This window comes from Takifugu rubripes, chromosome 19 (assembly GCF_901000725.2).
Source record: "Takifugu rubripes chromosome 19, fTakRub1.2, whole genome shotgun sequence".
NCBI lineage: Eukaryota > Metazoa > Chordata > Actinopteri > Tetraodontiformes > Tetraodontidae > Takifugu > Takifugu rubripes.
In genome coordinates this window covers 18,886,607-18,908,718 of record NC_042303.1, presented here as the reverse complement: position 1 = coordinate 18,908,718, position 22,112 = coordinate 18,886,607, and the positions used below count along the sequence as shown (strand labels likewise).

At 48.4% G+C, this 22,112-nt stretch overlaps 5 protein-coding genes across 6 annotated transcripts; all 5 read right to left on the bottom strand.

Annotated features, from left to right (window-relative positions):
* Positions 1-381: 381 nt before the first annotated feature.
* On the bottom strand, positions 382-2,124 carry LOC101077761 (odorant receptor 131-2). Its single transcript, XM_003979533.2, has 2 exons — positions 1,969-2,124; positions 382-1,529 (listed from the first exon to the last, which is right to left on the bottom strand). Exons 1-2 carry the CDS (start codon positions 2,122-2,124, stop codon positions 756-758), a joined length of 930 nt encoding a protein of 309 aa, XP_003979582.1. The 3' UTR covers positions 382-755.
* A 1,118-nt stretch (positions 2,125-3,242) lies between these two features.
* On the bottom strand, positions 3,243-4,691 carry LOC101074547 (odorant receptor 131-2-like). Of its 2 annotated transcripts, XM_029826928.1 has the most exons (3): positions 4,644-4,691; positions 4,204-4,371; positions 3,243-4,069 (listed from the first exon to the last, which is right to left on the bottom strand). In XM_029826928.1, the coding sequence occupies exons 2-3, from the start codon at positions 4,351-4,353 to the stop codon at positions 3,308-3,310; spliced, it is 912 nt and encodes a 303-aa protein (XP_029682788.1). In that variant the 5' UTR covers positions 4,354-4,371; positions 4,644-4,691; the 3' UTR covers positions 3,243-3,307. The 2 variants fall into 2 exon arrangements, with proteins under 2 accessions (XP_029682788.1, XP_029682789.1); XM_029826929.1 differs by lacking the exon at positions 4,644-4,691 and having other exon boundaries at positions 4,204-4,457.
* A 4,650-nt stretch (positions 4,692-9,341) lies between these two features.
* On the bottom strand, positions 9,342-10,387 carry LOC115246777 (odorant receptor 131-2-like). The gene is made up of 2 exons (XM_029826083.1): positions 10,238-10,387; positions 9,342-10,103 (listed from the first exon to the last, which is right to left on the bottom strand). Exons 1-2 carry the CDS (start codon positions 10,385-10,387, stop codon positions 9,342-9,344), a joined length of 912 nt encoding a protein of 303 aa, XP_029681943.1.
* A 4,111-nt stretch (positions 10,388-14,498) lies between these two features.
* On the bottom strand, positions 14,499-15,544 carry LOC115246776 (odorant receptor 131-2-like). Its single transcript, XM_029826078.1, has 2 exons — positions 15,395-15,544; positions 14,499-15,260 (listed from the first exon to the last, which is right to left on the bottom strand). The coding sequence occupies exons 1-2, from the start codon at positions 15,542-15,544 to the stop codon at positions 14,499-14,501; spliced, it is 912 nt and encodes a 303-aa protein (XP_029681938.1).
* Positions 15,545-19,358: 3,814 nt separating this feature from the next.
* On the bottom strand, positions 19,359-20,419 carry LOC101071770 (odorant receptor 131-2). Its single transcript, XM_003976948.2, has 2 exons — positions 20,255-20,419; positions 19,359-20,120 (listed from the first exon to the last, which is right to left on the bottom strand). The coding sequence occupies exons 1-2, from the start codon at positions 20,402-20,404 to the stop codon at positions 19,359-19,361; spliced, it is 912 nt and encodes a 303-aa protein (XP_003976997.2). The 5' UTR covers positions 20,405-20,419.
* Positions 20,420-22,112: the final 1,693 nt, after the last annotated feature.

The window sequence follows — 22,112 nt, the reverse complement described above, 5'->3', positions numbered from 1 at the left end:
CAAAACAGAAGACAGAGTTAATTTACCGGGGGTCAGGCAGAACAGGCAGGGTCGATACCGGGAAGACAGGCAGCTAAACGCCGGAAGGTCATGCATAGCAGAGACAATCTGGCACCGAGTGAGTGTGAGGCTGGAGAATATATACTGGTAGGTGAGCTGATTGATGAGTGAGGGCAGGTGTGTGATCAGTGACTGAGAGTGGGTGTGGTGATCAGAGGGTGTGGTGTGAGCAGGGCAGTGGAAAAGTACTGAGTCCATGGGCTGGAGCAGAGTGTGACATAAAGTGCAAATTCTTCCAAAACTCTCTTCACAACATTCTGTGAAAATGAAATTAAACTGCACACATTCATTTATTTATTAGGCAGGAACGTGTTCGTATGGGCACACAAAGAAACACACAACACAACACAACACAACACAACTCAACACAAAACAACTTCTGAAAGTCTCTCTGGGGTTCGTTAGCGTTCACATGCTAACACTTGCTGCTCTGTCCAGTTAATCTGCTCTCACTTCATTGACTTTAACTTTTAAATTTCATTAATCTGCAGGTTCGTTCAGCATCAAAAACAGGAAATGAGGTCTGGTGACGATCTGCTGGGGCTGCAGTCGTGACCTTGACCCTGACCCTTGACCCTGAATCTTGACCTCTTGCCTTCATCCGTGTGGAGCTCGTCTGTAGATTCTTGGATCATCACATCTGCTTGGTCTACAGACGGTGAAGCAGAGCCAGACCACTCTGGGACGGGGGCCCTTTAATGGCCGCCGAGGCCCATCTTGCACAGCAGATACCTGCTGACATATTTCCTGAAGGTCTGGTCACGCAGCCCGTACACGATCGGACTAACGAAGCGCGGGAGGATCTGGATGATGACGTAGGAGGCAAAGATGATGGACATGTAGTGACCAGGCAGCAGGAGCAACAGACCCTGTTCAAACAGGACCCGCACATAGTTCAGCATGCTCAGCAGGACCTGGAAGGCGTGCAGAAGAATGGTGTTCCTGGCCCTCTGAGCCTGTGCGCTCGCTCTCTTGGCAGCACAGACGATGTTGATGTAGGTGTAGACCAGCGTGAGCCAGACCAGGACCAGGAAGACGGTGTGCGAGACCTCCCGATTCACGACGCTGTAGGCGCTTCTGAACACCTGTTCCCTCAAGCAGATGACCGGAGAGTGGAAGAAGGTCAGTGGCTGCGTGGTCAGCAGGGCGAAGAAGTCAGGGAGGATGGCGAAGACGCTCAGCACCCACATCAGCCCGATCAGACCGTAGGTCTTCCTCACGGTGCAGATGTGGCCGTAGCGCAGGGGCAGGCAGATGGCGATGTAGCGCTCGATGGCCATGCTGGCCAGGTTGAGGGGGGTGTTGAGGGTGGTGAGGATGATGGTGACCAGGATGATGCTGCAGAAGGAGACGTTGACTCTGACGAAGACGTAGGTGATGACGTGAAGGAACGTCGACAGGAACAGCTGGAGCATGTCGTTGATCACCAGGTGGATGAAGAGGATGTAACGAGGGTTGGAGTTGAAGATCTGAGGGGTCCGATCAGAAGGGAGGTCAGTTCCTGTTCACAAACCTCCCAGTAACACCAGTAACACCAGTGACACCAGGAACACCAGTAACATGATGGTTGTCACGGCACAGATCAAAACATTCCTAAAGCTGCGTTTCTTTTGCTTAAAAAGGGGGAAAACTACATAAAAGGAGCTGTGAAAATTCCCAGTTGATTAAAGTCAGAACAGTTCAGCTAAGCACGGAACATGAAATGCACCTGGAGTATTCTCCAGAGTTCTGCCTCTCTGGGAACGCTGGAAACTTCTCACACAGATTCAAACACCAACTGAAATATACACCAAACACAACGTGCACGATTCTGCAGGAAGAGATGATCTGCAACGGTCACCTGGGCTCTGGCCCAGAACTTCAGCAGAATCGGGTCTGTTCATGGACGAGGAAGGTACCTGTGCACACCTGGTGCTTCCTGAAGGTGTGGATCTGCGTCCCGTTGATGTAGTTGATGATCAGACACAGAAGCGTGACGATCAGGTTCTTGATCAGAGCCGTGACCAGCGAGTCCCGCCGAGTCGGCCCGACGGTGGCGGAGCTGTTATCAGATGAAAGGTTCATGTTTCAAAAGGACCCAAATGTGAAGGTGGTTAGGTTCTGACCCTGCTGTGGTTCAGGGATGTCACACCTACCATGTGGGATCCTCCAGTGTGGGTCTGCTGAGGAGGACCAGTTTATAGCGGTCCCAGGAAACACGCCCCGAGAACATGCTTCCTGATCCACCCACGACCCAAACCTCTTCTCCTCTTTTTTCTTGTTGCAGGAACACACCTGAGCCCCCCCACTGATGCCGTCTCCTGCTGGGCCAGGGGACGGTGAAGTCCAGGATGGTTCTGACATGTTGGACGGTGCTCCACCTGCTTTGTGTTTCCAGGTGGGATCAGTCCCGTTTGACATGAGTCCAGTCAGACCTCAACACACCAGCAGTCAAACGGCCTGAAAGCCTCCAGTTAGGATCAACCCAGACCATGTTCAGAGGGAGGACCTGACCAGCCTATACAGAAGTCCCAACATGCACGGCTTGCTAATGCTAGCAACAAAACAGGCCAGGGTTGATGCTACAGGAAGTGTTCTTGGATTCTTTCCTTCTCTTGGCCCACAAGGTCCTCGGAGACCAAACTCCATCATATGTGGAGAAGCTGACAGCACCAGCTCATTCCAGGAGACCACTCAGCTCTCAGAGTGCTGGTTTATTGTTGGTTCCCAGAACCTTTAACAGTTAAACGGGGGGTGAAATGGTCACATCGGCGCGACTTCTGTTTTTGCCTCTGAAGAGGTCATTGATGTTTTCTCATGAATAAATGGTGACGGCAGGTCCCCCCCGAATCGGTCCCCAACTCATCTCAGGAGCCTATAGGGGGCACTTTGCTCAAGGGTACCTCAGCAGTGCTCTGAAGGTGTCCAGGCACCTCCCCCCTGCTAACAGAACCGTCCAGCCCGTCCTACATTATTATTATTATTATTATTATTATTATTATTATTATTATTAAGGAAAGCAACTGGATCAGGATTAGTCACCACCACAGAGACACACACAGCTGGATCCATAAACCTTTTTATTGTGTGAGAACTGTAAAAACCACTCAGAACACTTCAGAACCGCTTTGGCTCCTTTCTTCTAAGGGAACAGTCATGAAGACAAGCCTGTGTCTGGGCTTCTACTTTCATCTTTAATGGTTGAGACGAGCCGACCCACCTCCCGGCCCCCCACCCTGACCCGCTACGTCCTTCCTTCCACTGACCTTCAGCTGCTCCTAGCTAACATGTACCTTTTCAGGTACTTCCTGAACGTCGGGTCTCGTAGGCCGTAGATCATGGGACTGGTCGAACGCGGCAGGACCTGGACAAGGATATAATACACGAAGAGAATGTCTATGTAGTTCTCGGGGAACTGGTTTTGGAGCAGGTCTCTGAGGGCTGGCGCCAGGTATGAGGCCATGCAGAGCAGCAGCTGGAAGCTGTGCAGGATGATGGTGTTTCTGGCCTTCACCGTGTCTTTGCCTGCTGTTTTTGCCGTCAACAAAATTTGAAAGTAGGTGTAAAATATGGTGATCCAGATGATGACCAAGAACAGCGCGTAGGTGACGTCTCTCTTCGTGGTGATGACGTCGAGTGGGAACGCCGTGTGTCTGAGGCAGAAGACCTGAGAATGAACGATGGTCAGATGCTCTGTGGCCAACGTGATGACCAGGTCAGACGTGGCCGAGACCGTGGTGGTCGTCCACATCAGCAGGATCAACGTCAACGTTCTCTTGATGGTCCAAACTTGGAGATGGTGAAGCGGGAAGCAGACGGCGCTGTAGCACTCCAGGGCCATGCAGGCCAGGTTCAGGGGCGAGTTCTCGGTGGCGACCACGGCCAGCAGCAGGAACACCCAGCACATGCAGATGTTGATCCTGTAGATGGTGTAGCTGATGACGAACAGCATGATGGTCACGTTCACCTGGATCAGGTCGTTTATCACCAGGTGGATGAAGAGTATGTAGCGTGGGTTCATGTAGAACATCTGCAGAAACAGAAGAAGGCTGAAGATCAAGACTCTGAGGTGACGTTAAAAGCCAGTCTTGGTTCTCTGGTTACATAGACGCCAGACGAGAGGCAGATCCGTGTGAGCGTGTTTGACTCAGGAGCTCCAGAAACCTGATGTTTGCAGAAGGTGTGAATGAAGCTCGAGTTGATGTAGTTGATGAAGATCCCCACGACCAGAATGATCACGTTCTTGATCACAGCTTTGGTGAAGGAATCTCGGTACTGTACGATCACGCTCACGTTTGCTGCCGACCCGTTCATCTCTGGACGGGTTTAACTCTGGGACAAGAGACAAGAGACAGGAGACAAGAGACGAGACAGTAGTCAGGAGACAGAAGACAAGAGACAGGAGACAGGAGACAGGAGACAGGAGACGCTGCTGAAGGTCAGAAACAGCCGAGAACAAATGATGAGAGATGAGCAACAGATTCTGCTGGCACACGTTCACAAATGATTCCGTTTCTTTTCTACCATCTGACCAGATTCAGAATGACAAAATGATTTTCATTTGTTCAGAAGTTAAAACATCTCAGCTTTAATTTGGTCCTTACCAGCACCGACAGGAACCACAGCAGCTGCAGGAGGAGCTGCAGGTCTGTGAATGCACCACAGCTGATATCAGCCATTATATACAGCCTGATGATGCATTCAGGGACCCAGAGGAAACACAATCTTTGTTCTTCCTGTCTGGACCAGAAGAAGAGTGAAGATACAAATGTCTGTCTGTCTGTCTGTCTGTCTGTCTGTCTGTCTGTCTGTCTGTCTGTCTGCCTGTCAGGGAACCATGTTACAGGCCTAGACATCCAGGCGTAACCACCGTCTCCTAGGATACAGCAACCCTCAGTCTTCTGTTGAAGTCCCCCCCGAGCAGCTGCACCAGGACCTTGGTCCTAAGGTGGCTCCATCTCTGCTGCCACCACTGTGGCAGAAGCTGGTGATCCAGCCGGGTCCTGGAGGCCTGCAGGAGTGTCGTCAACTTGTCCAGCAAATATAATTGGACAATATTTCAGGTACTTAATAGAGAGCCGATAAAGATGTTGCTGACTGTGGAGCCACAGGCTGCAGCTGCCTCCAGACCCCTGCCTCCAGACCCCTGCCTCCAGACCCCTGCCTCCAGACCCCAACCTCCAGACCCCAGCCTCCAGACCCCAACCTCCAGACCCCTGCCTCCAGACCCCAACCTCCAGACCCCAGCCTCCAGACCCCAGCCTCCAGACCCCTGCCTCCAGACCCTAGCCTCCAGACCCCAACCTCCAGACCCCTGCCTCCAGACCCCAACCTCCAGACCCCTGCCTCCAGACCCCAACCTCCAGACCCCTGCATCCAGACCCATGCCTCCAGACCCCAACCTCCATTCCCCTGCCTCCAGACCCCAACCTCCAGACCCCTGCCTCCAGACCCCAACCTCCAGTCCCCAACCTCCAGACCCCTGCCTCCAGACCCCAACCTCCAGACCCCTGCATCCAGACCCCAACCTCCAGACCCCTGCATCCAGACCCCTGCCTCCAGACCCCAGATTGTGTTGAAGATGATCCGTTGTGTTATAGATCATGTGTTATGTTATAGATCATGTGTTGTGTTATAGATCATCTGTTGTGTTATAGCTCATGTGTTGTGTTATAGATCATCTGTTGTGTTATAGATCATGTGTTGTGTTATAGATCATGTGTTGTGTTATAGATCATCTGTTGTGTTATAGATCATCTGTTGTGTTATAGCTCATGTGTTGTGTTATAGCTCATGTGTTGTGTTATAGATCATCTGTTGTGTTATAGATCATGTGTTGTGTTATAGATCATCTGTTGTGTTATAGATCATCTGTTGTGTTATAGATCTTGTGTTGTGTTATAAATCACCTGTTGTGTTATAGATCATGTGTTGTGTTATAGATCATGTGTTGTGTTATAGATCATCTGTTGTGTTGTGTTATAGATCACCTGTTGTGTTATAGATCATCCGTTGTGTTATAGATCATGTGTTGTGTTATAGATCACCTGTTGTGTTATAGATTAAGATTAAGATTAAGATGAACTTTATTCATCCCCGTGGGGAAATTGAATTATAGTAGCAGCGTATGCAGAGTAAAGAGACAGTGTTATAGATCACCTGTTGTGTTATAGATCATGTGTTGTGTTATAGATCATGTGTTGTGTTATAGATCATGTGTTGTGTTATAGATCATGTGTTGTGTTATAGATCACCTGTTGTGTTATAGATCATCTGTTGTGTTAGAGATCACCTGTTGTGTCATAGATCATGTGTTGTGTTATAGATCATGTGTTGTGTTATAGATCATGTGTTGTGTTATAGATCATCTGTTGTGTTATAGATCATGTGTTGTGTTATAGATCATGTGTTATGTTATAGATCATCTGTTGTGTTATAGCTCATGTGTTGTGTTATAGATCATGTGTTGTGTTATAGATCACCTGTTGTGTTATAGATCATGTGTTGTGTTATAGATCATGTGTTGTGTTATAGATCATGTGTTGTGTTATAGATCATGTGTTGTGTTATAGATCACCTGTTGTGTTATAGATCATCTGTTGTGTTATAGATCATCTGTTGTGTTAGAGATCACCTGTTGTGTCATAGATCATGTGTTGTGTTATAGATCATGTGTTGTGTTGTAGATCATCTGTTGTGTTATAGATCATGTGTTGTGTTATAGATCATCTGTTGTGTTATAGATCATGTGTTATGTTATAGATCATCTGTTGTGTTATAGCTCATGTGTTGTGTTATAGCTCATGTGTTGTGTTATAGATCATGTGTTGTGTTATAGATCACCTGTTGTGTTATAGATCATGTGTTGTGTTATAGATCATGTGTTGTGTTATAGATCATGTGTTGTGTTATAGATCATGTGTTGTGTTATAGATCACCTGTTGTGTTATAGATCATCTGTTGTGTTAGAGATCACCTGTTGTGTCATAGATCATGTGTTGTGTTATAGATCATGTGTTGTGTTGTAGATCATCTGTTGTGTTATAGATCATGTGTTGTGTTATAGATCATCTGTTGTGTTATAGATCATGTGTTGTGTTATAGATCATGTGTTGTGTTATAGATCATCTGTTGTGTTATAGCTGATGTGTTGTGTTATAGATCATGTGTTGTGTTATAGATCACCTGTTGTGTTATAGATCATGTGTTGTGTTATAGATCATGTGTTGTGTTATAGATCATGTGTTGTGTTATAGATCACCTGTTGTGTTATAGATCATGTGTTGTGTTATAGATCATGTGTTGTGTTATAGATCATGTGTTGTGTTATAGATCATCTGTTGTGTTATAGCTCATGTGTTGTGTTATAGATCATGTGTTGTGTTATAGATCATCTGTTGTGTTATAGCTCATGTGTTGTGTTATAGATCACCTGTTGTGTTATAGATCATGTGTTGTGTTATAGATCACCTGTTGTGTTATAGATCACCTGTTGTGTTATAGATCATGTGTTGTGTTGTGTCACCAGAACCAGCGACTGTATCAGGTTTTTCCATCCTGGTCATTTTTGCTGTCCAAACAAGGAAGACCTTCTGAGGACGTGTCTCTGAGGACGTGAGGACATTTTGACTGGTCCTCACAACCTCAACGGACTGTTGGAGGATTCACATCTGGTTTGCGATTGAGGCTTCAGTTGGGTTTAGGACAGGGGTCAGAGGTCAGAGGTCAGGGGTCATGGATCGGGGGTTTAGTTGTGATGGGGAAAGCCTGCGAGCCCTCACAAAGATAGAAGTACGAGGGTGTGTGTCCCCCGTCTTCAGCGAACTTGTGCTTGTCCTGTTGCTGGAGGACTTTTGGGACCTGCTGACATTTGCAGTGATCCTCAGGGTAAACAGGAAGTGATCCTCAGGGTAAACAGGAAGTGATGCGTTTCAGGCCCTCGTTAGGCTCCTCAGTAAAGGTCAGGCGGCAGCATCAGAGGGATCTATTAGACGCGTCTCCTGAGGACTTGTGTCATTTACAGCTGGTTCTAATTAGCCGTGACCTTCTCATCATCTCACCTGTTTTTGTTGATCGTCAAATGTTAACGAGCTTCTCCGACTTTGACAAACAAGGAAAATCTTCTGAGAACAAATTAAGCCACATCCACACTCAGGGCTGCTCGTCTCCTGAATTGGTGACGACGTTGCGTCAGACGCTTGAACAACAGTCGAAAGGTCACCAGCGACAGATGATCAGAAAAGGTCATTTTAAGGTCAGGAGCTGCTGGGGAGACCACACACAGCTGGATCCAGAAACCTTTTTATTGTGTGAGAACTGTAAAAACCACTCAGAACACTTCAGAACCGCTTTGGCTCCTTTCTTTTTAGGCACAGGTGGCAAACTCTGGCCCGTGGGCCTAATTTTGCCCGCAATATAATTATATTTGGCCCGCAAAGCCATACTAATTGACTATTAGAGCTGGCCCATCGGTATTGTTAAAAAGCGCATGTGCTCATACTACAAATACCAGAATTCTCTGATGGTGTTTTGGTGTGAAAATCCACACTCCACATCAGCTGGTGGTGGTAATTCACCAATTTGTGGCTTGCCAACCACCAACAAAGAGAAGGTAGTCATAGCGACCTTTTATGCTAATGCTAATTCTGGCACTACCCCTCTGAAAAATGATTAAAGGCAGAAAATAGGACCTTTCTGAACAGGTCGGAGGCAGAATGTCTGTTTAGATATGTAGACGGACCCGTCTGTCTTGTATGTGGAGCCAATGTTCATTACAAGGAGAACAACAACCGATAACACTATAAAACACAACACCAAGACAAGCACAAACACCTGGAAATGACTCAAAGGCACCAGGAAGTAGAAGAGATGAAAAGGCATCACATTTACATTACATTAACTTACAATGGCAAAACATTACTGTTGGAATTTAAAAGAGAAGAAATGAATCCCAGTGATGTGTTTTTTTTATTTGAATTTTGATTTTGCATGTGTGCAATAATAAATTATATATTGTGTTGTGTTCAGTTGTTGAGCAAAACTAGTTTGGGTCTGTATCAAAAGGTTCCATGTTATAGCTAGAAGAAGATTTTTTCAATAAATATCAATGTTGGCCCGTGACTTTGTCCCAGTTTTGAATTTGGGCCCACTGGGTATTTGAGTTTGACACCTCTGCTCTAAGGGAACAGTCATGAAGACAAGCCTGTGTCTGGGCTTCTACTTTCATCTTTAATGGTTGAGACGAGCTGACCCACCTCCCGGCCCCCCACCCTGACCCGCTACGTCCTTCCTTCCACTGACCTTCAGCTGCTCCTAGCTAACATGTACCTTTTCAGGTACTTCCTGAACGTCGGGTCTCGTAGGCCGTAGATCATGGGACTGGTTGAACGCGGCAGGACCTGGACAACGATATAAGACACGAAGAGAATGTCTGTGGAGTTCTTGGGGAAGAGTTTTTGGAGCAGTTCTCTGAGGGCTGGCGCCAGGTATGAGGCCATGCAGAGCAGCAGCTGGAAGCTGTGCAGGATGATGGTGTTTCTGGCCTTCACCGTGTCTTTGCCTGCTGTTTTTGCCATCAACAAAATTTGAAAGTAGGTGTAAAATATGGTGATCCAGATGATGACCAAGAACAGCGCGTAGGTGACGTCTCTCTTCGTGGTGATGACGTCGAGTGGGAACGCCGTGTGTCTGAGGCAGAAGACCTGAGAATGAACGATGGTCAGATGCTCTGTGGCCAACGTGATGACCAGGTCAGACGTGGCCGAGACCGTGGTGGTCGTCCACATCAGCAGGATCAACGTCAACGTTCTCTTGATGGTCCAAACTTGGAGATGGTGAAGCGGGAAGCAGACGGCGCTGTAGCACTCCAGGGCCATGCAGGCCAGGTTCAGGGGCGAGTTCTCGGTGGCGACCACGGCCAGCAGCATGAACATCCAGCACATGCAGATGTTGATCCTGTAGATGGTGTAGCTGATGACGAACAGCATGATGGTCACGTTCACCAGGATCAGGTCGTTCATCACCAGGTGGATGAAGAGTATGTAGCGTGGGTTCATGTAGAACATCTGCAGAAACAGAAGAAGGCTGAAGATCAAGACTCTGAGGTGACGTTAAAAGCCAGTCTTGGTTCTCTGGTTACAGAGACGCCAGACGAGAGGCAGATCCGTGTGAGCGTGTTTGACTGAGGAGCTCCAGAAACCTGATGTTTGCAGAAGGTGTGAATGAGGCTTGAGTTGATGTAGTTGAGGAAGATCCCCACGACCAGAATGATCACGTTCTTGATCACAGCTTTGGTGAAGGAATCTCGGTACTGTACGATCATGCTCACGTTTGCTGCCGACCCGTTCATCTCTGGACGGGTTTAACTCTGGGACAAGAGACAGGAGACAGGAGACAAGAGACAATAGACAGGAGACAAGAGACAGAAGACAAGAGACAGGAGACAGGAGACAGGAGACGCTGCTGAAGGTCAGAAACAGCCGAGGACAAATGATGAGAGATGAGCAGCAGATTCTGCTGGCACACGTTCACAAATGATTCCTTTCTTTTCTACCATCTGACCAGATTCACAATGACAAAATGATTTTTATTTGTTCAGAAGTTAAAACATCTCAGCTTTAATTTGGTCCTCACCAGCATCCACAGGAACCTCAGCAGCTGCAGGAGGAACTGCAGGTCTGTGAATGCACCACAGCAGATATCAGCCATTATATACAGCCTGATGATGCATTCAGGGACCCAGAGGAAACACAATCTTTGTTCTTCCTGTCTGGACCAGAAGAAGAGTGAAGATACAAATGTCTGTCTGTGTGTCTGTCTGTCTGTCTGTCTGTCTGTCTGTCTGTCTGTCTGTCTGTCTGCCTGTCAGGGAACCATGTTACAGGCCTAGACATCCAGGCGTAACCACCGTCTCCTAGGATACAGCAACCCTCAGTCTTCTGTTGAAGTCCCCCCCGAGCAGCTGCACCAGGACCTTGGTCCTAAGGTGGCTCCATCTCTGCTGCCACTACTGTGGCAGAAGCTGGTGATCCAGCCGGGTCCTGGAGGCCTGCAGGAGTGTCGTCAACTTGTCCAGCAAATATAATTGGACAATATATCAGGTACTTAATAGAGAGCCGATAAAGATGTTGCTGACTGTGGAGCCACAGGCTGCAGCTGCCTCCAGACCCCTGCCTCCAGACCCCAACCTCCAGACCCCTGCCTCCAGACCCCAACCTCCAGACCCCAGCCTCCAGACCCCAACCTCCAGACCCCTGCCTCCAGACCCCAACCTCCAGACCCCAGCCTCCAGACCCCAGCCTCCAGACCCCTGCCTCCAGACCCTAGCCTCCAGACCCCAACCTCCAGACCCCTGCCTCCAGACCCCAACCTCCAGACCCCTGCCTCCAGACCCCAACCTCCAGACCCCTGCATCCAGACCCATGCCTCCAGACCCCAACCTCCATTCCCCTGCCTCCAGACCCCAACCTCCAGACCCCTGCCTCCAGACCCCAACCTCCAGTCCCCAACCTCCAGACCCCTGCCTCCAGACCCCAACCTCCAGACCCCTGCCTCCAGACCCCAACCTCCAGACCCCTGCATCCAGACCCCAACCTCCAGACCCCTGCATCCAGACCCCAGATTGTGTTGAAGATGATCCGTTGTGTTATAGATCATGTGTTATGTTATAGATCATGTGTTGTGTTATAGATCATCTGTTGTGTTATAGCTCATGTGTTGTGTTATAGATCATCTGTTGTGTTATAGATCATGTGTTGTGTTATAGATCATGTGTTGTGTTATAGATCATCTGTTGTGTTATAGATCATCTGTTGTGTTATAGATCACCTGTTGTGTTATAGATCATATGTTGTGGTATAGATCATCTGTTGTGTTATAGATCATCTGTTGTGTTATAGATCATGTGTTGTGTTATAGATCATGTGTTGTGTTATAGATCATCTGTTGTGTTATAGATCATCCGTTGTGTTATAGATCATCTGTTGTGTTATAGATCATGTGTTGTGTTATAGATCATCTGTTGTGTTATAGATCATCTGTTGTGTTATAGATCTTGTGTTGTGTTATAAATCACCTGTTGTGTTATAGATCATGTGTTGTGTTATAGATCATGTGTTGTGTTATAGATCATCTGTTGTGTTGTGTTATAGATCACCTGTTGTGTTATAGATCATCCGTTGTGTTATAGATCATGTGTTGTGTTATAGATCACCTGTTGTGTTATAGATTAAGATTAAGATTAAGATGAACTTTATTCATCCCCGTGGGGAAATTGAATTATAGTAGCAGCGTATGCAGAGTAAAGAGACAGTGTTATAGATCACCTGTTGTGTTATAGATCATGTGTTGTGTTATAGATCATGTGTTGTGTTATAGATCATGTGTTGTGTTATAGATCATGTGTTGTGTTATAGATCATGTGTTGTGTTATAGATCACCTGTTGTGTTATAGATCATCTGTTGTGTTATAGATCATGTGTTGTGTTATAGATCATCTGTTGTGTTATAGCTCATGTGTTGTGTTATAGATCATGTGTTGTGTTATAGATCATCTGTTGTGTTATAGCTCATGTGTTGTGTTATAGATCACCTGTTGTGTTATAGATCATGTGTTGTGTTATAGATCACCTGTTGTGTTATAGATCACCTGTTGTGTTATAGATCATGTGTTGTGTTGTGTCACCAGAACCAGCGACTGTATCAGGTTTTTCCATCCTGGTCATTTTTGCTGTCCAAACAAGGAAGACCTTCTGAGGACGTGTCTCTGAGGACGTGAGGACATTTTGACTGGTCCTCACAACCTCAACGGACTGTTGGAGGATTCACATCTGGTTTGCGATTGAGGCTTCAGTTGGGTTTAGGACAGGGGTCAGAGGTCAGAGGTCAGGGGTCATGGATCGGGGGTTTAGTTGTGATGGGGAAAGCCTGCGAGCCCTCACAAAGATAGAAGTACGAGGGTGTGTGTCCCCCGTCTTCAGCGAACTTGTGCTTGTCCTGTTGCTGGAGGACTTTTGGGACCTGCTGACATTTGCAGTGATCCTCAGGGTAAACAGGAAGTGATCCTCAGGGTAAACAGGAAGTGATGCGTTTCAGGCCCTCGTTAGGCTCCTCAGTAAAGGTCAGGCGGCAGCATCAGAGGGATCTATTAGACGCGTCTCCTGAGGACTTGTGTCATTTACAGCTGGTTCTAATTAGCCGTGACCTTCTCATCATCTCACCTGTTTTTGTTGATCGTCAAATGTTAACGAGCTTCTCCGACTTTGACAAACAAGGAAAATCTTCTGAGAACAAATTAAGCCACATCCACACTCAGGGCTGCTCGTCTCCTGAATTGGTGACGACGTTGCGTCAGACGCTTGAACAACAGTCGAAAGGTCACCAGCGACAGATGTTCAGAAAAGGTCATTTTAAGGTCAGGAGCTGCTGGGGAGACCACACACAGCTGGATCCAGAAACCTTTTTATTGTGTGAGAACTGTAAAAACCACTCAGAACACTTCAGAACCGCTTTGGCTCCTTTCTTTTTAGGCACAGGTGGCAAACTCTGGCCCGTGGGCCTAATTTTGCCCGCAATATAATTATATTTGGCCCGCAAAGCCATTCCAATTGACTATTAGAGCTGGCCCATCGGTATTGTTAAAAAGCGCATGTGCTCATACTACAAATACCAGAATTCTCTGATGGTGTTTTGGTGTGAAAATCCACACTCCACATCAGCTGGTGGTGGTAATTCACCAATTTGTGGCTTGCCAACCACCAACAAAGAGAAGGTAGTCATAGCGACCTTATATGCTAATGCTAATTCTGGCACTACCCCTCTGAAAAATGATTAAAGGCAGAAAATAGGACCTTTCTGAACAGGTCGGAGGCAGAATGTCTGTTTAGATATGTAGACGGACCCGTCTGTCTTGTATGTGGAGCCAATGTTCATTACAAGGAGAACAACAACCGATAACACTATAAAACACAACACCAAGACAAGCACAAACACCTGGAAATGACTCAAAGGCACCAGGAAGTAGAAGAGATGAAAAGGCATCACATTTACATTACATTAACTTACAATGGCAAAACATTACTGTTGGAATTTAAAAGAGAAGAAATGAATCCCAGTGATGTGTTTTTTTTATTTGAATTTTGATTTTGCATGTGTGCAATAATAAATTATATATTGTGTTGTGTTCAGTTGTTGAGCAAAACTAGTTTGGGTCTGTATCAAAAGGTTCCGTGTTATAGCTAGAAGAAGATTTTTTCAATAAATATCAATGTTGGCCCGTGACTTTGTCCCAGTTTTGAATTTGGGCCCACTGGGTATTTGAGTTTGACACCTCTGCTCTAAGGGAACAGTCATGAAGACAAGCCTGTGTCTGGGCTTCTACTTTCATCTTTAATGGTTGAGACGAGCTGACCCACCTCCCGGCCCCCCACCCTGACCCGCTACGTCCTTCCTTCCACTGACCTTCAGCTGCTCCTAGCTAACATGTACCTTTTCAGATACTTCCTGAACGTCGGGTCTCGTAGGCCGTAGATCATGGGACTGGTTGAACGCGGCAGGACCTGGACAACGATATAAGACACGAAGAGAATGTCTGTGGAGTTCTTGGGGAAGAGTTTTTGGAGCAGTTCTCTGAGGGCTGGCGCCAGGTATGAGGCCATGCAGAGCAGCAGCTGGAAGCTGTGCAGGATGATGGTGTTTCTGGCCTTCACCGTGTCTTTGCCTGCTGTTTTTGCCATCAACAAAATTTGAAAGTAGGTGTAAAATATGGTGATCCAGATGATGACCAAGAACAGCGCGTAGGTGACGTCTCTCTTCGTGGTGATGACGTCGAGTGGGAACGCCGTGTGTCTGAGGCAGAAGACCTGAGAATGAACGATGGTCAGATGCTCTGTGGCCAACGTGATGACCAGGTCAGACGTGGCCGAGACCGTGGTGGTCGTCCACATCAGCAGGATCAACGTCAACGTTCTCTTGATGGTCCAAACTTGGAGATGGTGAAGCGGGAAGCAGACGGCGCTGTAGCACTCCACGGCCATGCAGGCCAGGTTCAGGGGCGAGTTCTCGGTGGCGACCACGGCCAGCAGCATGAACACCCAGCACATGCAGATGTTGATCCTGTAGATGGTGTAGCTGATGACGAACAGCATGATGGTCACGTTCACCAGGATCAGGTCGTTCATCACCAGGTGGATGAAGAGTATGTAGCGTGGGTTCATGTAGAACATCTGCAGAAACAGAAGAAGGCTGAAGATCAAGACTCTGAGGTGACGTTAAAAGCCAGTCTTGGTTCTCTGGTTACAGAGACGCCAGACGAGAGGCAGATCCGTGTGAGCGTGTTTGACTCAGGAGCTCCAGAAACCTGATGTTTGCAGAAGGTGTGAATGAGGCTTGAGTTGATGTAGTTGAGGAAGATCCCCACGACCAGAATGATCACGTTCTTGATCACAGCTTTGGTGAAGGAATCTCGGTACTGTACGATCACGCTCACGTTTGCTGCCGACCCGTTCATCTCTGGACGGGTTTAACTCTGGGACAAGAGACAGGAGACAAGAGACAATAGACAGGAGACAAGAGACAGAAGACAAGAGACAGGAGACAGGAGACGCTGCTGAAGGTCAGAAACAGCCGAGGACAAATGATGAGAGATGAGCAGCAGATTCTGCTGGCACACGTTCACAAATGATTCCTTTCTTTTCTACCATCTGACCAGATTCACAATGACAAAATGATTTTTATTTGTTCAGAAGTTAAAACATCTCAGCTTTAATTTGGTCCTTACCAGCACCGACAGGAACCACAGCAGCTGCAGGAGGAGCTGCAGGTCTGTGAATGCACCACAGCAGATATCAGCCATTATATACAGCCTGATGATGCATTCAGGGACCCAGAGGAAACACAATCTTTGTTCTTCCTGTCTGGACCAGAAGAAGAGTGAAGATACAAATGTCTGTCTGTGTGTCTGTCTGTCTGTCTGTCTGTCTGTCTGTCTGTCTGTCTGTCTGTCTGTCTGTCTGTCTGTCTGCCTGTCAGGGAACCATGTTACAGGCCTAGACATCCAGGCGTAACCACCGTCTCCTAGGATACAGCAACCCTCAGTCTTCTGTTGAAGTCCCCCCCGAGCAGCTGCACCAGGACCTTGGTCCTAAGGTGGCTCCATCTCTGCTGCCACCACTGTGGCAGAAGCTGGTGATCCAGCCGGGTCCTGGAGGCCTGCAGGAGTGTCGTCAGCTTGTCCAGCAAATATAATTGGACAATATTTCAGGTACTTAATAGAGAGCCGATAAAGATGTTGCTGACTGTGGAGCCACAGGCTGCAGCTGCCTCCAGACCCCTGCCTCCAGACCCCTGCCTCCAGACCCCTGCCTCCAGACCCCAGCCTCCAGACCCCAACCTCCAGACCCCTGCCTCCAGACCCCAACCTCCAGACCCCTGCCTCCAGACCCCAACCTCCAGACCCCTGCATCCAGACCCATGCCTCCAGACCCCAACCTCCAGACCCCAACCTCCAGACCCCTGCCGTCAGTCTCCGTCCTCCAGACCCTGCCTCCAGTCCCCTGCCTCCAGACCCCAACCTCCAGACCCCTGCCGTCAGTCCCTGTCCTCCAGACCCTGCCTCTAGACCCCAGCCTCCAGACCCCAACCTCCAGACCCCTGCCTCCAGTCCCCAACCTCCAGACCCCTGCCTCCAGTCCCCTTCCTCCTGTCCCCTGCCTCCAGACCCCAACCTCTAGACCCCAGCCTCCAGACCCCAGATTGTGTTATAGATCATGTGTTGTGTTATGGATCATCTGTTGTGTTATAGATCATCTGTTGTGTTATAGATCATGTGTTGTGTTATAGATCATCTGTTGTGTTATAGATCATGTGTTGTGTTATAGATCATGTGTTGTGTTATAGATCATCTGTCGTGTTATAGCTCATGTGTTGTGTTATAGCTCATGTGTTGTGTTATAGATCATGTGTTGTGTTATAGATCACCTGTTGTGTTATAGATCACCTGTTGTGTTATAGATCATGTGTTATGTTATAGATCATCTGTCGTGTTATAGCTCATGTGTTGTGTTATAGATCACGTGTTGTGTTATAAATCATGTGTTGTGTTATAGATCACCTGTTGTGTTATAGATCATGTGTTGTGTTATAGATCACCTGTCGTGTTATAGCTCATGTGTTGTGTTATAGATCACCTGTTGTGTTATAGATCATGTGTTGTGTTATAGATCACCTGTCGTGTTATAGCTCATGTGTTGTGTTATAGATCACGTGTTGTGTTATAAATCATGTGTTGTGTTATAGATCACCTGTTGTGTTATAGATCATGTGTTGTGTTATAGATCACCTGTTGTGTTATAGATCATGTGTTGTGTTATAGATCATGTGTTGTGTTATAGATCACCTGTTGTGTTATAGATCACCTGTTGTGTTATAGATCATGTGTTGTGTTATAGATCACCTGTTGTGTTATAGATCACCTGTTGTGTTATAGATCATCTGTTGTGTTATAGATCACCTGTTGTGTTATAGATCATGTGTTGTGTTGTGTCACCAGAACCAGCGACTGTATCAGGTTTTTCCATCCTGGTCATTTTTGCTGTCCAAACAAGGAAGACCTTCTGAGGACGTGTCTCTGAGGACGTGAGGACATTTTGACTGGTCCTCACAACCTCAACGGACTGTTGGAGGATTCACATCTGGTTTGCGATTGAGGCTTCAGTTGGGTTTAGGACAGGGGTCAGAGGTCAGAGGTCAGGGGTCATGGATCGGGGGTTTAGTTGTGATGGGGAAAGCCTGCGAGCCCTCACAAAGATAGAAGTACGAGGGTGTGTGTGTCCCGTCTTCAGCGAACTTGTGCTTGTCCTGTTGCTGGAGGACTTTTGGGACCTGCTGACATTTGCAGTGATCCTCAGGGTAAACAGGAAGTGATCCTCAGGGTAAACAGGAAGTGATCCGTTTCAGGCCCTCGTTAGGCTCCTCAGTAAAGGTCAGGCGGCAGCATCAGAGGGATCTATTAGACGCGTCTCCTGAGGACTTGTGTCATTTACAGCTGGTTCTAATTAGCCGTGACCTTCTCATCATCTCACCTGTTTTTGTTGATCGTCAAATGTTAACGAGCTTCTCCGACTTTGACAAACAAGGAAAATCTTCTGAGAACAAATTAAGCCACATCCACACTCAGGGCTGCTCGTCTCCTGAATTGGTGACGACGTTGCGTCAGACGCTTGAACAACAGTCGAAAGGTCACCAGCGACAGATGATCAGAAAAGGTCATTTTAAGGTCAGGAGCTGCTGGGGAGACCACACACAGCTGGATCCAGAAACCTTTTTATTGTGTGAGAACTGTAAAAACCACTCAGAACACTTCAGAACCGCTTTGGCTCCTTTCTTTTTAGGCACAGGTGGCAAACTTTGGCCCGTGGGCCTAATTTTGTCCGCAATATAATTATATTTGGCCCGCAAAGCCATTCCAATTGACTATTAGAGCTGGCCCATCGGTATTGTTAAAAAGCGCATGTGCTCATACTACAAATACCAGAATTCTCTGATGGTGTTTTGGTGTGAAAATCCACACTCCACATCAGCTGGTGGTGGTAATTCACCAATTTGTGGCTTGCCAACCACCAACAAAGAGAAGGTAGTCATAGCGACCTTATATGCTAATGCTAATTCTGGCACTACCCCTCTGAAAAATGATTAAAGGCAGAAAATAGGACCTTTCTGAACAGGTCGGAGGCAGAATGTCTGTTTAGATATGTAGACGGACCCGTCTGTCTTGTATGTGGAGCCAATGTTCATTACAAGGAGAACAACAACCGATAACACTATAAAACACAACACCAAGACAAGCACAAACACCTGGAAATGACTCAAAGGCACCAGGAAGTAGAAGAGATGAAAAGGCATCACATTTACATTACATTAACTTACAATGGCAAAACATTACTGTTGGAATTTAAAAGAGAAGAAATGAATCCCAGTGATGTGTTTTTTTTATTTGAATTTCGATTTTGCATGTGTGCAATAATAAATTATATATTGTGTTGTGTTCAGTTGTTGAGCAAAACTAGTTTGGGTCTGTATCAAAAGGTTCCGTGTTATAGCTAGAAGAAGATTTTTTCAATAAATATCAATGTTGGCCCGTGACTTTGTCCCAGTTTTGAATTTGGGCCCACTGGGTATTTGAGTTTGACACCTCTGCTCTAAGGGAACAGTCATGAAGACAAGCCTGTGTCTGGGCTTCTACTTTCATCTTTAATGGTTGAGACGAGCCGACCCACCTCCCGGCCCCCCACCCTGACCCGCTACGTCCTTCCTTCCACTGACCTTCAGCTGCTCCTAGCTAACATGTACCTTTTCAGGTACTTCCTGAACGTCGGGTCTCGTAGGCCGTAGATCATGGGACTGGTCGAACGCGGCAGGACCTGGACAACGATATAAGACACGAAGAGAATGTCTGTGGAGTTCTTGGGGAAGAGTTTTTTAAGCAGGTCTTTGAGGGCTGGCGCCAGGTACGAGGCCATGCAGAGCAGCAGCTGGAAGCTGTGCAGGATGATGGTGTTTCTGGCCTTCACCGTGTCTTTGCCTGCTGTTTTTGCCGTCAACAAAATTTGAAAGTAGGTGTAAAATATGGTGATCCAGATGATGACCAAGAACAGCGCGTAGGTGACGTCTCTCTTCGTGGTGATGACGTCGAGTGGGAACGCCGTGTGTCTGAGGCAGAAGACCTGAGAATGAACGATGGTCAGATGCTCTGTGGCCAACGTGATGACCAGGTCAGACGTGGCCGAGACCGTGGTGGTCGTCCACATCAGCAGGATCAACGTCAACGTTCTCCTGATGGTCCAAACTTGGAGATGGTGAAGCGGGAAGCAGACGGCGCTGTAGCACTCCAGGGCCATGCAGGCCAGGTTCAGGGGCGAGTTCTCGGTGGCGACCACGGCCAGCAGCAGGAACACCCAGCACATGCAGATGTTGATCCTGTAGATGGTGTAGCTGATGACGAACAGCATGATGGTCACGTTCACCTGGATCAGGTCGTTTATCACCAGGTGGATGAAGAGTATGTAGCGTGGGTTCATGTAGAACATCTGCAGAAACAGAAGAAGGCTGAAGATCAAGACTCTGAGGTGACGTTAAAAGCCAGTCTTGGTTCTCTGGTTACAGAGACGCCAGACGAGAGGCAGATCCGTGTGAGCGTGTTTGACTCAGGAGCTCCAGAAACCTGATGTTTGCAGAAGGTGTGAATGAGGCTCAAGTTGATGTAGTTGATGAAGATCCCCACGACCAGAATGATCACGTTCTTGATCACAGCTTTGGTGAAGGAATCTCGGAACTGTACGATCACGCTCACGTTTGCTGCAGACCCGTTCATCTCTGGACGGGTTTAACTCTGGGACAGGAGACAAGAGACAGGAGACAAGAGACGAGACAGTAGTCAGGAGACAGAAGACAAGAGACAGGAGACAGGAGACAGGAGACAGGAGACAGGAGACAGGAGACGCTGCTGAAGGTCAGAAACAGCCGAGAACAAATGATGAGAGATGAGCAGCAGATTCTGCTGGCACACGTTCACAAATGATTCCTTTCTTTTCTACCATCTGACCAGATTCAGAATGACAAAATGATTTTTATTTGTTCAGAAGTTAAAACATCTCAGCTTTAATTTGGTCCTTACCAGCACCGACAGGAACCACAGCAGCTGCAGGAGGAGCTGCAGGTCTGTGAATGCACCACAGCAGATATCAGCCATTATATACAGCCTGATGATGCATTCAGGGACCCAGAGGAAACACAATCTTTGTTCTTCCTGTCTGGACCAGAAGAAGAGTGAAGATACAAATGTCTGTCTGTCTGTCTGTCTGTCTGTCTGTCTGTCTGTCTGTCTGTCTGTCTGTCTGTCTGTCTGTCTGTATGTCTGCCTCCAGACCCACCCTCCATACCCCAGCCTCCAGACCCCTGCCTCCAGACCCCTGCCTCCAGACCACTGCCTCCAGACCCACCCTCCAGACCCCAGCCTCCAGACCCACCCTCCAGACCCCAGCCTCCAGACCACTGCCTCCAGACCCACCCTCCAGACCCCAGCCTCCAGACCCACCCTCCAGACCCCAGCCTCCAGACCACTGCCTCCAGACCCCACCCTCCAGACCCCTGCCTCCAGACCCCTGCCTCCAGACCCAGCCTCCAGACCCACCCTCCAGACCCCAGCCTCCAGACCCACCCTCCAGACCCCAGCCTCCAGACCCACCCTCCAGACCCCAGCCTCCAGACCACTGCCTCCAGACCCCACCCTCCAGACCCCTGCCTCCAGACCCCTGCCTCCAGACCCAGCCTCCAGACCCACCCTCCAGACCCCAGCCTCCAGACCCACCCTCCAGACCCCAGCCTCCAGACCACTGCCTCCAGACCCACCCTCCAGACCCCAGCCTCCAGACCCCTGCCTCCAGACCCCAGCTTCCAGACCCAGCCTCCAGACCCAGCCTCCAGACCCCTGCCTCCAGACCCCAGCCTCCAGACCCACCCTCCAGACCCCAGCCTCCAGACCCACCCTCCAGACCCCAGCCTCCAGACCACTGCCTCCAGACCCCAGCCTCCAGACCCCAGCCTCCAGACCACTGCCTCCAGACCCCAGCCTCCAGACCCCAGCCTCCAGACCACTGCCTCCCGACCCAGCCTCCAGACCCCTGCCTCCAGACCCCTGCCTCCAGACCCCAGCCTCCAGACCCCAGCCTTCAGAACCAGCCTCCAGACCCACCCTCCAGACCCCAGCCTCCAGACCACTGCCTCCAGACCCCAGCCTCCAGACCCCAGCCTCCAGACCACTGCCTCCAGACCCCAGCCTCCAGACCACTGCCTCCAGACCCAGCCTCCAGACCCCTGCCTCCAGACCCTGCCTCCAGACCCCTGTCTTCAGACCCAGCCTCTAGACCCAGCCTCCAGACCCCAGCCTCCAGACCCCAGCCTTCAGAACCAGCCTCCAGACCCCTGCCTTGGTCGGATCAATGGGAAGCTGATCGTTCTCTTCAGAAGGGCGATCTGGTCCTCCAAAGGTGGAAATAAAATAACAAATCAACCATCACTGT

Bases quoted from the DNA above. Each gene is read 5' to 3' on its own strand.
- LOC115246776 (XM_029826078.1), bottom strand. From the start codon at position 15,544: ATGAACGGGTCGGCAGCAAACGTGAGCGTGATCGTACAGTACCGAGAT. The intron at 15,261-15,394 runs GTTTCTGGAGCT...CTGTTTCTGCAG, and splicing joins ACACCTTCTGCAAACATCAG to ATGTTCTACATGAACCCACG.
- LOC101074547 (XM_029826928.1), bottom strand. From the start codon at position 4,353: ATGAACGGGTCGGCAGCAAACGTGAGCGTGATCGTACAGTACCGAGAT. The intron at 4,070-4,203 runs GTTTCTGGAGCT...CTGTTTCTGCAG, and splicing joins ACACCTTCTGCAAACATCAG to ATGTTCTACATGAACCCACG.
- LOC115246777 (XM_029826083.1), bottom strand. From the start codon at position 10,387: ATGAACGGGTCGGCAGCAAACGTGAGCATGATCGTACAGTACCGAGAT. The intron at 10,104-10,237 runs GTTTCTGGAGCT...CTGTTTCTGCAG, and splicing joins ACACCTTCTGCAAACATCAG to ATGTTCTACATGAACCCACG.
- LOC101077761 (XM_003979533.2), bottom strand. From the start codon at position 2,124: ATGAACCTTTCATCTGATAACAGCTCCGCCACCGTCGGGCCGACTCGG. The intron at 1,530-1,968 runs GTGTGCACAGGT...CGGACCCCTCAG, and splicing joins ACACCTTCAGGAAGCACCAG to ATCTTCAACTCCAACCCTCG.
- LOC101071770 (XM_003976948.2), bottom strand. From the start codon at position 20,404: ATGAACGGGTCTGCAGCAAACGTGAGCGTGATCGTACAGTTCCGAGAT. The intron at 20,121-20,254 runs GTTTCTGGAGCT...CTGTTTCTGCAG, and splicing joins ACACCTTCTGCAAACATCAG to ATGTTCTACATGAACCCACG.